This window comes from Ovis aries, chromosome 11 (genome assembly GCF_016772045.2).
Source record: "Ovis aries strain OAR_USU_Benz2616 breed Rambouillet chromosome 11, ARS-UI_Ramb_v3.0, whole genome shotgun sequence".
NCBI classification, from domain to species: Eukaryota; Metazoa; Chordata; class Mammalia; order Artiodactyla; family Bovidae; genus Ovis; species Ovis aries.
In genome coordinates this window covers 34,156,048-34,169,940 of record NC_056064.1, presented here as the reverse complement: position 1 = coordinate 34,169,940, position 13,893 = coordinate 34,156,048, and the positions used below count along the sequence as shown (strand labels likewise).

Genomic DNA, 13,893 nt, shown 5'->3' with positions numbered 1-13,893 from the left:
CAGGGGCTTCTAGTCCCTTCAGATCCTGGACCAAGCAGAGTCACTCTGCTTGGCCGAATTCTTGCTGTGAATACCTGGCAAGCCACACAGTTCCTCATGTAACAGGGAGAGGAGAGTCTATAGGGAGCAAGCAAGTGAGGGGCCAGGGCTCAGGCCTGCTGGTTGGTGACAGGATGTGAAGTGGAGATGAGGTAAGCAGAGCTTCCCTGTGGTCTGTGGCCAGTTGAGCCTGCAGGGGTAGCTACTGGGCTGGGCACATGGGCCCTGGCCGAGCTCTGGAGCTGAGAGGACGGTCATCCAGAGCACATGGGAGGGGCAGCTCCCTGACTCGGGGGTCACAGGATGGGCACTTCTGTGGAGGACTGCGAGAGACTCCGGACTGCGAGAGACTCCCCACTGCCACTGTGACAAAGCCAGACCTGGGTCCTTCCCAGTCCCTGAGTACTGAGGCCCTTTGCTTTGCAGGACTGAGGGATGAGGCCGGAGGACGGGGTGTCCAGCCCTTGGAGGTCCTGCTATGTCTCTGGCTCTGGTTTCTGTCCCTGTACAGTGGTTCCGTGGCATGCCATCTCTGAGACTGTCCCCAGGCAGGTGGGGGGCCCTATATCCAATTCCCTGAATCAGACTGTCAGTGTCTGGGCCATGGGCCAAGTCCCGTCTCTGCCCCTGCGCTACCCTGCATACAGTAGGTGCTCTAACATCTGACTCCAGCCCCTCCCATCTGGGCAGCCCATCCCATTTCCACAATCCTGTTCTGTGGTGAGGGAAACTGAGGCCTGACGTCACATCCATTCATTCAGAAAACATCTGCGTGTCTGCCTGCTGAGGGTATGAGACCATCTGGTGTGTGTCACACACGTGAGGTTTCTGTAGGTTGTGCTGATAGGTGAGCAGCACCTACATTACCAATAATGGAGCACACAGCACTTGTAAGCTCTGTTTAGTCAGTTGTTGCTCACAGGATGCTTGTATTTGTTGTAGAATTCTTATATCTGGAGCTCACCCGTGGTAACTCAGCCACAGTATGGTGAATGGAGTTGTACTCCATCTGCCTGCATTGCTTTCCTGTGGCTGCAGCAACAAACAGCCACAAACCTGGTAGCTTAAAACAACAGACTTCGATTTCCTCACAGTTTGGAGATCAGAAACCCAAAATCACTACCCCTGGGCTAGAATCTGCCCATTCAGATTCAGTTGTCTTCAACAGTGCCTCATGGCTGTCGACATTGCTTAACTTGTGGGCACGCAACTCCAGTCTCTGCCTCTGTGGCCACATGGCCACCTCCTCTTCTGTGTCCCACACTTCCTCTGCCTCTCCCTCATTAGAGCCCATCTGAATAACCAAAAATAATCTCCCCATGTAAAGAGCTATAATCACATCTGCAAGGTTAAAAGAAATGTAAAACAATTTACATTCTGGGGATTAAGGTCTAATAACCTATGGGGGCCATTGTTCAGCCTGCTACACCTCTCTTCCCAATAAATGTGTCACTAAATTTGATACATGACCTATGACCTCTCATCATTGAACAAACTTACTTGGGTTGAAATGTTTCAGTCACCACTACTTTCCAATTTAATCTGCATCATCAATACCTTCTTCATTGAGTCTTAAGTTTAAACCTGTGCTGTCTAACATGGCAGCTGCTTGGCAGCCACTGGACAACCTGGCTGAAATGTGGCTGGTTTGAACTGAGAGGAACTTGAAATGTCAAATATACACCAGAATCTGAAGAGTTGGTGCGAAAAAAGGATGTAAGAAAATATTATTAGTTACTTTCTACTGATTACATTGAAATGATAGTATTTTGGACCTACCTGGATTAAATAAAAATATGCTATTTAATTTTAACCTGTTACTGTTTTAAGTCTGGCTACTAGGGAATTTAAAATTACATATGTGGCTTGCATTGTGTTTCTATTGGGTGGCACTGGTCTAGAAAATGAAAACCAGCCTGGCTGTAGTGGTGGCTTGTTTCCGTGGCGTGAAAGTCGCTCAGCCATGTCCTACTCCTTGCAACCCCATGGACTATACAGTCCACGGAATCCTCCAGGCCAGAATACTGGGGTGGGTAGCCTATCCCTTCTCCAGGAGATCTTCCCAACCCAGGAAAGGAACCGGGGTCTCCTGCATGGCAGGGGTAGTCTTTACCAGCTCAGCCACCAGTACTCCCTTCGGGTAGACTTCAGCTGTCAACGGGGTGGCTGTGAGCATTACTACGGTGTTCCCATCACACAGATGCCGTTAGTGAAGGAAGGGCAGCAGACGAGAAAAATTAATTAAGAAAGGAAGTGCTTAGTTCTGAACTTTACCTTTGTTTTTAACTTTTAAGTAACAGCTGTGTCTGACCACTGACTCACAAAAATTCGTAAAAGGTAATAATTGGCTGTTGGGAGCGGCTTCACATGGAGGGTTTTGAGCAGTGGAGCACTTGGGCAGATCTAGAGTCCCGCGGGCTGCAGGGCTGAGTAGTAAGTAACAGGCGCGGATTAAGAGATCTCAGAGGCTAGGGCCCTCCAACTGGGTGCTCCCTGGCGCACTTCCACTGGTGCCCACAGAGTGGCAGCAGAGCCCCAGTGTTGGTGTCTCGAGTGGGTGGGGGTGGGGGGGCAGCCCTCCTTCAGTGTAGAAGGGGAGCTGAGGCCCCAGGGGAACAACGAGGGCTCCCTGCTGCTGCTGCCTGGCTCAGCCAAGGCCCCAGGGGTGGGTATGCAGGGTGGCCCAAGGGCTTGTGGGTCAGGGTTACCCCGGCTCCATGGACCTCCAGAGAGTTCTCTGTGACCCAGTGCTGCCACTCCAGGCTGGGACCCAGAACCTAACTCCCTAATTTCCACCCTCCCTGGACTCATTGTGAGTGAGGCCCTTTATGATCTGCCTGATTTAATTCTCATCTCAAACTCTGATATATCTTACCTGGGGCCCAGGCTCAAATCCTGACATTGCCATGTAAAAGCTCTGGGTGGATTACTTAAGCTCTCTGATCTTGGTTCCTTCCTATGTAAAACAGGCATAGGATGAAAGGAGTGACTATGGAGCCTGGCACAGATAAGTGTTCAGTGGTAATAAATGGTAGGAATTAACATTCGCCCCCATCTTGCAGATGAGTAAACTGAGGCCCAGAAAGATGAAGTGGCAGAGCAGGATTAGAACTTGGAGCCACAGAGAGAGACAAAGTACAGAACTCCACCTTCCAACAGGTCTGTGACAGTCCCCTGGAACCTCAAACCTGACACCCCTACAGGGAGAGGACAGGTACACCCAATCCCCCAGGTCCTTCCTATGAGCCAGCTGAGTCGACAAAAGCACAATGCAGACCTGGCTCAGGACCAGTGTCAGGGCTGGAGAGGGAGCCCTGGGCTGGAGGTCCGAAGACCCTTGGTGTGGTCCCCTACATGACCTTGGGGGGTCACTTCCCTGTAAAAGGAGGACAGGCTGGGTCTGCCCCCACCTCCCCTGCCAGGCCTTCCTTCTCTGGGGCCCCGCACACTGCTCACCCTCTGTGGGCTGATGGACCCAGAGCTGCTGCTCCTCCCCTATCCGGGCTGAAACCCACCATAAAGGATGAGGGCTACCCCAGCTTGGGCTCCCAGTACTCTCAGTCAGCCCCCCAACCCCGCTAGAACCCTCATCATCTTCTACCTCCGGCCCTGCCCGCCCGCCCCACCCCCAGCCCAGATTCCACTCCTGGAATCCTGGGGCTTGCCAGGCCCCTGGGGGAGCCGCCAGGAAGAAGCTGCTTGTGTGGTTTGGGCAGCAGAGGAGGGTCGTGGCCTTAGCCGGGATCTGGGCCAGCTCCTGGAAGGCAGTCCCGCCTCCCGCAGCCAGGCTCTCCAGACCGTCCTCCCATCCTGGGCTGCCCCTGTTCGGCCTCCCTGGGGGGCTTTCCTACCACCCCTTATCCCTGCCGTCTCAGCAGGTGGCCTTGGACCTTAGCTTCCATTTCCTGTCTATAAAGAGGGTTGTCCTTGTGACTACCTCCAGTGTCACCGCAAAGATCCAAGCAGATAAAGCACAAATGCAGAATCTAATGCGGTGCCTGCCTCTGAGGACACCCTGGATGCACGTCAGCCTGGCTCTGGGACACCCCTACTCTCCCCACATCCATCAACCACCAAGTCCTATGACCTTTGACTCCCAGTGTGGGTTATTTGCATTTTATATTTTTAATGCAACATTTAAACCACACTGAAAAATACTTAAGCCACATTACCACCCACATGTGTTAACAGTTTGTCACACTTGCTTTCTGACTTTTTAAGATTAATGAATTCATGTATTTTATAAATGTGTTGAGTATCTGCTGTGTGCCAGGCACTGTTCTAGGCACTGGGGACACAGCTGTGAACAAAAGCATTCAAAACCAAGCCCTCAGGGAGCTCATTCTTAAACTGGGAGACAAATAATATATATAGACACTGGGTAAGAAGAGGCAGGCAGAGAGGAGCAGGCTGGGGAGGCGTCAGAAATCTAGAGGCCCTGGTGGCATGAGGTGGGGAATGGGTTCCTTGAACAAGTGTCATCAAGTCAGGACTAAAAGGAGGAGAAAAGTAAAGTGAAAGTTGCTCAGCTGTGTCCAGCTGTTTGCAGCCCCATGGACTGTAGTCTGCTGGGTTTCTCTGTCTGTGGAATTCTCCAGGCAAGAACACTGGAGTGAGTTGCCATTCCCTTCTGGGGATCTTCCGAACTCAGTACTAGAACCCTGAATCTGTAGGCGGATTCTTTACCATCTGAGCCACCGGGAAAGACTAAAAGGAGGGGAGGGATTTGGCAAAGCATCTCAGGCAAGGAAACAGCAAGTGCAGGTCTTCTGAGGAAGAAGCCCGCCTGGTACCTGTGAAGACTGGAGAGGTGGCCAGTTCAGAGCCGGCTCACCAGGGACAGATTCTGCCCAGCCTTGAGTTCCACTCCTGCTTAAATCATCTCACTGAGTCCTTACTGCGTTTTACAGATGGGGAAACTGATGGCCAGGTAAGATGGCTTACCAGAGGGTACCCAGCTAGCAAGAGGATGTCTTGGGATCTGAAGCCAGATCTAGGTCCCACCTCAGAGCTGGGCAGGGCCCTGGGATGGCCGAGGAGGAGGAGGAGGGTGTAGGGAGAGGCCACCCCACCCAGGAAATGCCTAGAAGTCCCAACCCGTCCCTGGCCCGAGGCTGACCTGAGGCTGGGAGGCTGCAGGACGGACCAGCTTTCCCTTCCGGTGCTGACTCAGGTGCCCTCCTGCTCCCCCACCTCCAGGACAGGTACAGGGGTCACCCGAGGTCAAGAAGACCCTGTGTGCATGCCCTTACCTCAGCTCCCCTGAGTCTGCTTCCTGCTCTGAGCAGGCTTGGCCCTGCTGCCCCGGGGCAACCGTGGTGATCACAGGCTGGGCCCAGGCTCTCGGGGGAGGGGAGGCACAAGCAGTCCTTGCTACCCCAGACCTGCCCTGTGCCTCTCCTAACCCTGCCCCACGTCTCAGTTTACCCATTTAACTCCTTTATAACCAGATCGGATGGGGCCAAGTTGGGGCCTCAGAGTCACCTGGTAAAGGGCTGTTTTAAAAGTCCAGACTCAGGCCCCACTCCATGGACATTCACACAGGTGTCGGGGAGCTCTGGCATTCTGGGAACCCCTGCTTGCCTGGGGCCCTCCTCTCTCTCCCTCCTGCCTTCTCTACTGTTGAACTGCCCCTCTCCACAACACCTACTCCGGGTCAGATGCCTCTTCTGGACTCCCAACACCCCCGGCATTCCCAGTATAGCACAGCAAACTCCGGGTTGCTGTGATCTTCACTCAGTTCTGTGTCCCTCTAGACTGGAGACTGAGAAAGGGCAAGGACCAGGGTGACCGAGGGGTGGAGCTCAAACAGCAATTACCAAGAACTCTAATGACAGCTGACTCCCACATGACACTTCCTGTCTGCCTGGCACAGTCTGGTCTCAGGGCTTTACAAATACTAATTCACCTCTTGTTCATAATGACCCTCTAAGGCAGGTAGAGGCTGAGCACCACAGAATTGATGCTTTTGAACTGTGGTGTTGGAGAACCCTTGAGAGTCCCTTGGACTGCAAGGGGATCAAACCAGTCAATCCTAAAGGAAATCAACCCTGAATATTCATTGGGAGGACTGATGCTGAAGCTCCAGTCCTTTGGCCACCTGATGTGAAGAGCTGTCTCATTAGAAAAGACCCTGATGCTGGGAAAGATTGAACGCAGGAGGAGAAGGGGACGACAGAGGACGAGATGGATGATATCACCAACTCAATGGACATGAGTTTGAGCAGGCTCCAGGAGATGGTGAAGAACAGGGCAGCCTGGCATGCTGCAGTCCATGGGGTAACAGAGTTGGACATGACTGAGCCACTGAACAACAAAAACAAAGGCAGGTACTAGGATTACCCACATTTTTTACAAATGAGGAAACCTGAGACACAGCTTAAATGTCTTGCTCTAGGTCGCACAGCTTCTAAAGGCGACTAAGGATGTGAATTAACACCTTCCTGACACTTCTCTGTGTGAGGCCTTCACTTTGCAGAAGAGGCCACTTAGGGCTCAGGCAGTCAAAATCAGCCAAGGGTGGGAGGGCAGGCACCAGAACCCAGGCCTCAGAGCACCCAAGTTGGGTGTAGGCAGTGGCCGCAGAGGCCTGATGCTTCTCAGTGCAGCCAGCTTGCCCCTTTGCCTGTGACCATCTGTCTTAGCTTCCTCCTCTAGAACACCGGGCTTTCCTCCCTCTCAGGACTGTTGAGAGCACTTAATCAGCTGAAACCAGGAGAGGGTTGTGAACAGTGCTTGCCACATCTGTGGACACTCAAGCCTTGTTCTTATCATCTTCCCTCCTCTCACCTCCCTGCTCCCCAGCTCATCCTTTTTCCAGATCCAACCCCAAGGAAGGGCTGAGCAGGGCTGACATGGGTGGGGTGCGGGGGTTAGGCCTGTGCCTTGGCAGATGCCTGGGGTCACAAGTCAGGCACGCCTCCCTTGACACAGCTGGTGGGGTGTGGGCCAAGTCTGTCAGCCCCACCTAAGCTTCTGGGACCCTGAGCCCAGAGCAGCCTATTCTCAGCCTTGGAAGGGAAGGTTCAGCCTTCAGGCCATTGTCCAGATGAGAAAAAGAAGCCTGGGAGGTGGTTAGGGGATAGGCCATCCTCTCTCAGAGTCGAGGGGGTGCAACTTTGTTTAACAGTTCTCTGCGCAGGGAGGCCCTCCCTCCATCTTGGAGAAGGCCGGATCCAATCTCAGGACCAAATGCCAGCTCCCAAGGAAAGGTCTCTACTCCCAACTGGGTCTCCATCCTCTTCAGCTCGTGGTGCACCTAAGAATCCCCCGTGAGGCCACCAGAGCTTCTTAATGTAGAATCCTGGAGGTGCAGTAGTTCCCCAGGGGCTGGGGGCGGAGGAGGGCATTCCCGACCGACCACCCACCTGGGACAAGAGCATGGCGTGGGCGGTATTCTGGCCCACTGAGGTCCACGTCGGATCCCGGGAAACCTGTCAAACATAATACAACTAGCCATCACTGGGCCAGTAGCGCAGATGGGGAAACTGAGGCTGGGGGCTAGGGAGTGGCCCTGGTCAGAGCTTTCTTGGCTTTAAGGACGGGGCTGCCTCAACCTGGGTGTGCTTATCGCTGGCTCCTGGCAGGAAGGGAAAAACCTCCTCCGCGTTGGGGAACGCGCGCTGCCGCTTAAAAACCAGTCCCCTGCCGTCCACGCCGAAGCCCCGCTTGCGGACTACAAGTCCCGGCAGGCCCCGCGCCAAGGCGCACGCGCGGTGGGGCGTGCTCGCGAGCGCCCACTGAGTGCCAGGCAGGGGCGGGGGCGGGCGGTGTGAGGGTCGTCCATTGGCCGAGCTGCGCGTCCGTCGGACAGCCCCGCCCCGTGCAGGCCCTGCCCCGCCGCGCCCGCGCCTGGCTCCCGCCCGCCCGCGCCTCAGGACCGGCGGGGCCGCGCGGCGCATCCTGCGGGCGGCGGCGGGCGGCCGGGCGCAAGATGATGAAGTTTCGGTTCCGCAGGCAGGGCGCAGACCCGCAGCGCGAGAAGCTCAAGCAGGAGCTCTTCGCCTTCCATAAGGTGCGGCGGCGGGCCGGGGACAGCTGGCTGGGGGCGGGGGCCTGGCCGGAGCCACGTCGGGCCGGGGGAGGGGGCGCACGCCGGGCCGGGCCGGGCCGCCCAGCTCCGCTCCGCCCGAGCCGTGCGCCTGCATCCCTGCCCTCCGCTTCCCCAGCTCATGTCTCCGCGCCTCGGACTTCGCTGCCCTCTCCCCGAGGGGCCTCTCCGCCTCCGTGCGGCTCTCAACTCTCTCTCTGGTTCCACTCGCTGCCTCTTTATCTCTTTCTTGGGGACCTCGGCGCCCCTGCGCAGCCCTTGGGCCCGATTTGTTTTGCTTTCGCACCCAGGCTGCTGGGGAGGAGTGCTGAGTGGGGGCAGATGTTGGGGGGTGGGGCTGGGAAATCCCTTCCCGGTTCCTCCTCCCTTCCCCCACTGCCTGGGACTCCCGCCTGAGCTGTGCCCGGCCTGCCCGGGGCTCCAGGGGGGATGCCTGGCCGTGTAACCAACTGCACTTCGAATCCTGGGGTCTCAGTTTCCCTTGCGATGAAATGGGGCCACTGTCTTCCCTGCTGCGGACTCTGTCGCGGGGGCAGCCTACCCACCGATTCTGGAGCCTTGGCGGAGGTGGGGGTGGAGGGCTGCTCCTCCCTTTCTTTCCTGGGTAGGGCCAGAGGGGCCGCGGGAAAGGGGCTGCCTTCAGCCCCGCCTCCCTACGCTGGTGTGTGGTTGAGAGAGGCCCGGCCTGCCCCTTGCTAACTGCCCCCAGGGGTGTCACTTCTGGCTTCAGTTTTACACCCAAGCCCTCTGATCACAGGCGCCCTTGCTGCTCTTGGGGCTTCGAGTCGTTATGCTCACATGAGGGTGGCAAAGTTGAGGTTCACAGAACTGACGACTTGGCCAGAGACGGAGTGAGCGGGGGCTTGGTCTTTGTGCGCCCTTGTCAGTGGGATTTGACTTCAGCTTGAGAGCCAGGGCCCCTTGGAGGGGCTGCTGTAGGTCCTGAGCGGCTGGCAGGAGACCCTGGTCCAGGGAGACGCTCTTTGGGCACTGCTCCTGCACTGGCCGAGGCCGGGACGTTTCTCAGGGCAGACAGGGTTTCCCAGGTGGCAATAGAGGGTGCCAGGATCCTCTGGCTTGCTGGCCGAGGGGCCCAGAGTGGAGTCTAGTGCTCAGGGGTTCCCAGGTGGCCCCTTCCTATGCTGAGTGACTGAGGGTGAGCCCCTCGAGGTGAGAGGACAGTGTGGTGGGGCAGGTGTCATGCTAAGGTGTCACTTCCTCAGCCAGGGAGTCGAGGTGTGAAGCTGGGGCCCCAGAAAGGTGGAGGGAAGGCGCTCCCCCATCTGGCCCCTTGTGGCAGAAGCTGGGCTCCATGCTAGGGTGGGCAAGGCCGCATTCTGAGTGGGCAGCAGTGGTAGGAGGGGGGTGGACTTAGGCAGAGGGTCACTAGAGGGACTGGCAGGTGATCACTAGAAAATAGGTCCCAGGGACTTCCCTGGTGGTCCAGTGGTGAAGACTGTGCTTCCACTTCCTGGGGCTCGGGTTCGATCCCTGGTCCAGGAACTAAGATCCCACATGCCGTGTGGCAACACCAACAAGCAAAAACAAAAGGCCTCAGATTCCCAAGTGGCCAGGGGTGGAGGGTGGTGGGGTGAGTGTGGACTTTGGACTGTCTTGGGTCCAAATCCCAGCCCTGCCCCTGGTTGCCTGTTGTGTGTCCACTCTGTGTCATCTTAACACATACTGCCTTGAGGGGCCAGTGTCCTAGCTGGGGAGACAGTGAGAAGATGAAATGGGGAGTGGGGTGTGCAGCTGGCAATGGCTGGGCTGGTGGTCAGTGCCATGGAGGAAGTCAGGCAGGTGAGGGTGTAGAGGGGCGGCTGCTGAGCCAGCGGTTGTCTCCTGAGGTGGGGGAAGGCTCCACAGTGGGGAGGGCACATGCCAGGTAGAGGGATTGTGGTGGGTGTTCTGGTCCTGAGACAAGAAGCTTCCATGGTGGACTGGAGGAGAGCGGAAGGCCAGCAGCCAGGGGTCCATGGAAGGGAGGTCGGAGAGGGCCAGGTGGTAAGGACTAGGCTTTTGACTTGGAGTGAGCTGGGGGTCCCTGAGGGTCCTGAACAGAGGAGCAGGCCACAGGACCTGGTCAGGTCCAGTGTGGGCACAGCGGTGCCAGTGTTTGCCACCCCTCCCTGGTCCAGTGGTCCACTCTGTCCTCAGGTGGGATCCCCAGTGCCTGGATGGGAAGCTGAGGCTCGCACAGTGCTGTGACTTGCCCAGGGCCAAGCCAGCTGCTCAGACAACTCAGTCCTTGCCTGGATGGGCTGGGGCTGGAGAAAGACACAGGCCTCAGGGGACTAGGGGTTCTTATAAAACCTGTGTGTTGATGACGCAGTGCTCAGGAGGAACTGGCAGCCACATGTGGTATCCCACCTTGGTATTGGAGGCTGGGGCCCAGAGGTGCAGCCCCTGGGGAGGGCTCCTAACCAGGCCTCGGGGTTGATTAGGGGTTCCTTGTGTCGGTGGGCGGGTAGGGGAACCAGGGCTTTGCCAGGAGCAGGGAATCCGGTGGGAGCTGTTCCATCAACACCCCCAGTGTGCAGCACTGCCTACTACCCTGACCAGGGATGGGTGGGAACCATGTCCCCCAGTTTCCAGATCGGAACCTGAGTCTGGGAGGTGCGTGACACCTTCAGGGACTGGGCAGGTAGCACCCTCTGTCTGGGCCCCCCTCTTCCTGTCTCTGGGGCTGGGAGTGGGGAGCAGCCCTGGTTCAGGGGAGTCAAGAGCCTCTGCCTAGCCAACCTTGGGTGCTGGTCTCTGACCGCCATGCAGAGCCTGTGTGTGTGGGGTACCAAGGACTGCACCCCAGTTCAATCTGCCTGGGTGAGTGGGGTGCAGAGCCTACCCTGTGGGGCAGCTGGGGTTCGCATCTGTACCCGCGCATCCTCCCTTGCGAGCCCCATTCTGTTTGTTGTCGTGGACCCAAGTGTCAAGTGGGATGGGTCTTGGCTGGGAAGGCCTGTGGTGGGGCCAGGGCTCAGGCCCTTCCTCACCCTCTGGAAGTTGGTCATCCATCTCGCAGCTGAGGACACTGAGGTCGGGGGGCCGGGCATGCAGCAGGGACAGAGTTGGAGACTGCCTTGGGTGGGCCTCGGGTGGGGGCTGTGCCTTGCAAACACCCCCACCTCCCTGCAGACCGTGGAGCATGGCTTCCCCAACCAGCCCAGTGCGCTGGCCTTTGACCCTGAGCTTCGTATCATGGCCATCGGCACCCGGTCTGGGGCCGTCAAGATGTATCCTTTGGGATTGTGGCTAATGTGCGGGGCGCTGGGCTGGGCCCCTGGTGGAGGTCGTGCAGCTGCTGCCCTGAGGCGGCGCCTCAGAGATGAAGGGGTCCACAGCTGCCCATCGCTGCAGCCAGTTACCTCGGCAACCCTCCCGTTGTCCCAGCAGCTGTGACTGGGGAGGTGGGCCGGGGCTGGCAGCACACGGTCCCCAGCAAGGGTGGCGGGAGGACCAGAGTCACAGCAGGCCTTACCCTTGAAACCGGGTGCACACGTGTGCCGGCCTGAAGACACGTATGTCCAGCCGAGGGCTGGGGGCAGTGCCAGGCTCGGCGTGGCGAGCGCAGCGCAGCCCCCACCTGGATGCTGGCCCCGCACAATGGGCCTGTGAGCCGCACAAAGGGCCATTTTCCTGAGAGCTCCAAGGGGAGGGGCGGGGCGGGGGAGGTTGGCAGCTGGATGCCTCCTTCCTGCTGTGGAGCAGCCCACCCCCACTGCAAGAGGTGAGTCCCCCAGGTGGGGCCCAGGTGCAGGGTCTGGCTGGCCACCACAGGGTAGGATGGGATCTCCCCATCCGGGACTCGGGGCACCGGTCGGGCAGTTGTGAGTTTGCCAGCTCCAGGGACCAAGTGGAGGGGCTGGGTCTAGGTGCCCCCTCCTCTTCCGTGGACACCGAGGCATCAGTGGGACAGGGAGGAGACGGTCCCCTGGTCGTCTGCACCAGGCTGCTGCCTGCCCAGGAGGCCCCTCCCTGCCTGCTGCTCCTGCCTCCAGCTGCTGCCTGCCTGTGGGAGCCGTGGTCCCATGGCCCCTTCTCCCTGGCACAGTGTGTCTCTGCAGGTGGTGGGGTCTTTCTAGTGCACCAGCCCCTCATGCTGACAAAGGATGGGCAGCCAGACGGCCTCAGAGGAGGACAAGCCCCCCGACCCCAGACCGCTCCTGCCCATGCCCTGGGTTAGGAAACTGGGGCTGCCCGCAGGGGCCATTCCACCCCCCAGTCTGGCCCATCTCCCTGGCGACCTGGTTCCCGCCCAGCACTCCTGCCCCTCTTTTGTCCCGTTGTCTGTGTTCTCCCGGCTCCAGCTCCAAGCAACGGCTCCTGCCTTGTCTCCCAGCAACGTTGCTGACCCCAGCCTAGTCCTCCCCCTTGGGGCCCCTCGGCCCGCCGTCCACAGTGAAGCCTGAGGTTGCTGGGACGCTGGCTCTCACACCGGGCACTTGTAGTCAGGCATCCACCTCTCCAAGTCCCTGGGGCCTCTCCCAACTCAGTGGGGGCTGCCAGCCCCACGAGGACATGAATTTCCTGGCCTGCAGCTGGCAGCGGCCTGTGGTTGTGGAGAGGCAGCCTGGACTCTGCTCTGTCCCCGGCTTCCTGGGCCTGGCATCTCTGCCCATGATGCCAATGTGCCAGGCCACCTCTTGCGCCCACAGACCCGTGAGGCTGACACAGGGCCATGAGCTGGGCCCAGGCCAGGTGTGCCGGGAGAACTTGCGTTCTTAGGTGTCCTGTGTCTGCCCCAGGAGGCAGGCGAGCAAGTCACTGGCCGGTTTTACAGATGAGGAAGGGAAAGCCATACGCAGCACTGACTTGCAGGACTGAATGGGTCTGCATCCTGAGTGCAGTGCTTCTTCCAGAGAGGAGCCCCCAAACCTGGGAGGGCCCCTGGACAGGGCTAGGTGACACCCCTCCCCGTGTCACCGGGGGCCTGATGCAGTGGTCCTGAGGAGGCGGGGCTAGGTGATCCCTGGTGTTGGTGTCCTGGCCTGTGCCTGCTTTCCACCCTTGACCCGTCACCCTCAGCTACGGTGCCCCTGGCGTGGAGTTCACGGGCCTGCACCGAGATGCGGCCACTGTCACCCAGATGCATTTCCTGCCTGGTCAGGTGAGCCTCGGCCCCGCTACCGGCCCCCAGAAACCCCCTGCCCCGTCCCCGACCCCAGTCAGCTTAGTCCTGGTCTTACTCACCCGCCAGGGTCGAGTCCTGACCCTGCTGGATGACGACAGCCTCCACCTGTGGGAGATTGTCCACCATGACGGCTGCGCCCACCTGGAAGAAGCCCTCCACTTCCAGGCACCCAGTTGGCCTGGCTTTGACGGCGCCAGGTACCAAGGGGCTTGGCCAGCTGTGGCTGCCAGATGTAGTGAGGGGCCTGTGAAGGTGCAGTGGGGACAGGAAGCTGCCCCAGGGCTGGGACTCGGGGTGGGGTGGTGCACGTCGGCCTGGGCCTGGGTCCAGAGAGCTGCTCGGTGGACTTTGTGGGCGTCCCAGGTGAGCCCATGGTCAGCAGGGAGGGTCTGTGCCCTGGCACTGCCGGGGCCCAGGAGGCCCTGGGTTGGGGAGGGTGTGTCCCAGAGCCTGGGGAGTGGCCCTGTGCCCCTGCAGTGAGGGGGGCATCTGGGGCAGGAACTGACCATAGCACCGGTCCTCTGAACCCTTAAACAGGGGCAGGACAATGGGCCCTACTGTGCAAGGAGGAGAGGGCAGGTCATAACAAGAAGGGTTTCCCTTGGTTGTGAAGTGCTGGCGGGACGCCCCGGGGGGCAACAGCATGGGCGTCAACGCTCAGGGGGAGAGGAAG

At 58.8% G+C, this 13,893-nt stretch overlaps 1 protein-coding gene across 4 annotated transcripts in view; it reads left to right on the top strand.

Moving 5' to 3' along the window:
* The first annotated feature begins 7,923 nt into the window (after positions 1–7,923).
* LLGL1 (LLGL scribble cell polarity complex component 1) overlaps positions 7,924–13,893 on the top strand; it is a 14,817-nt gene continuing 8,847 nt past the window's right edge. For all 4 annotated transcript variants that reach the window (XM_027974802.2, XM_027974803.2, XM_015098677.3 and 1 more), the window contains exons 1-4: positions 7,924–8,053; positions 11,225–11,322; positions 13,115–13,196; positions 13,287–13,417. In XM_027974802.2, the coding sequence (XP_027830603.1) occupies positions 7,973–8,053; positions 11,225–11,322; positions 13,115–13,196; positions 13,287–13,417 (392 nt within the window). In that variant the 5' untranslated portion in view covers positions 7,924–7,972. The remainder of the gene's footprint in view (positions 8,054–11,224; positions 11,323–13,114; positions 13,197–13,286; positions 13,418–13,893) is intronic.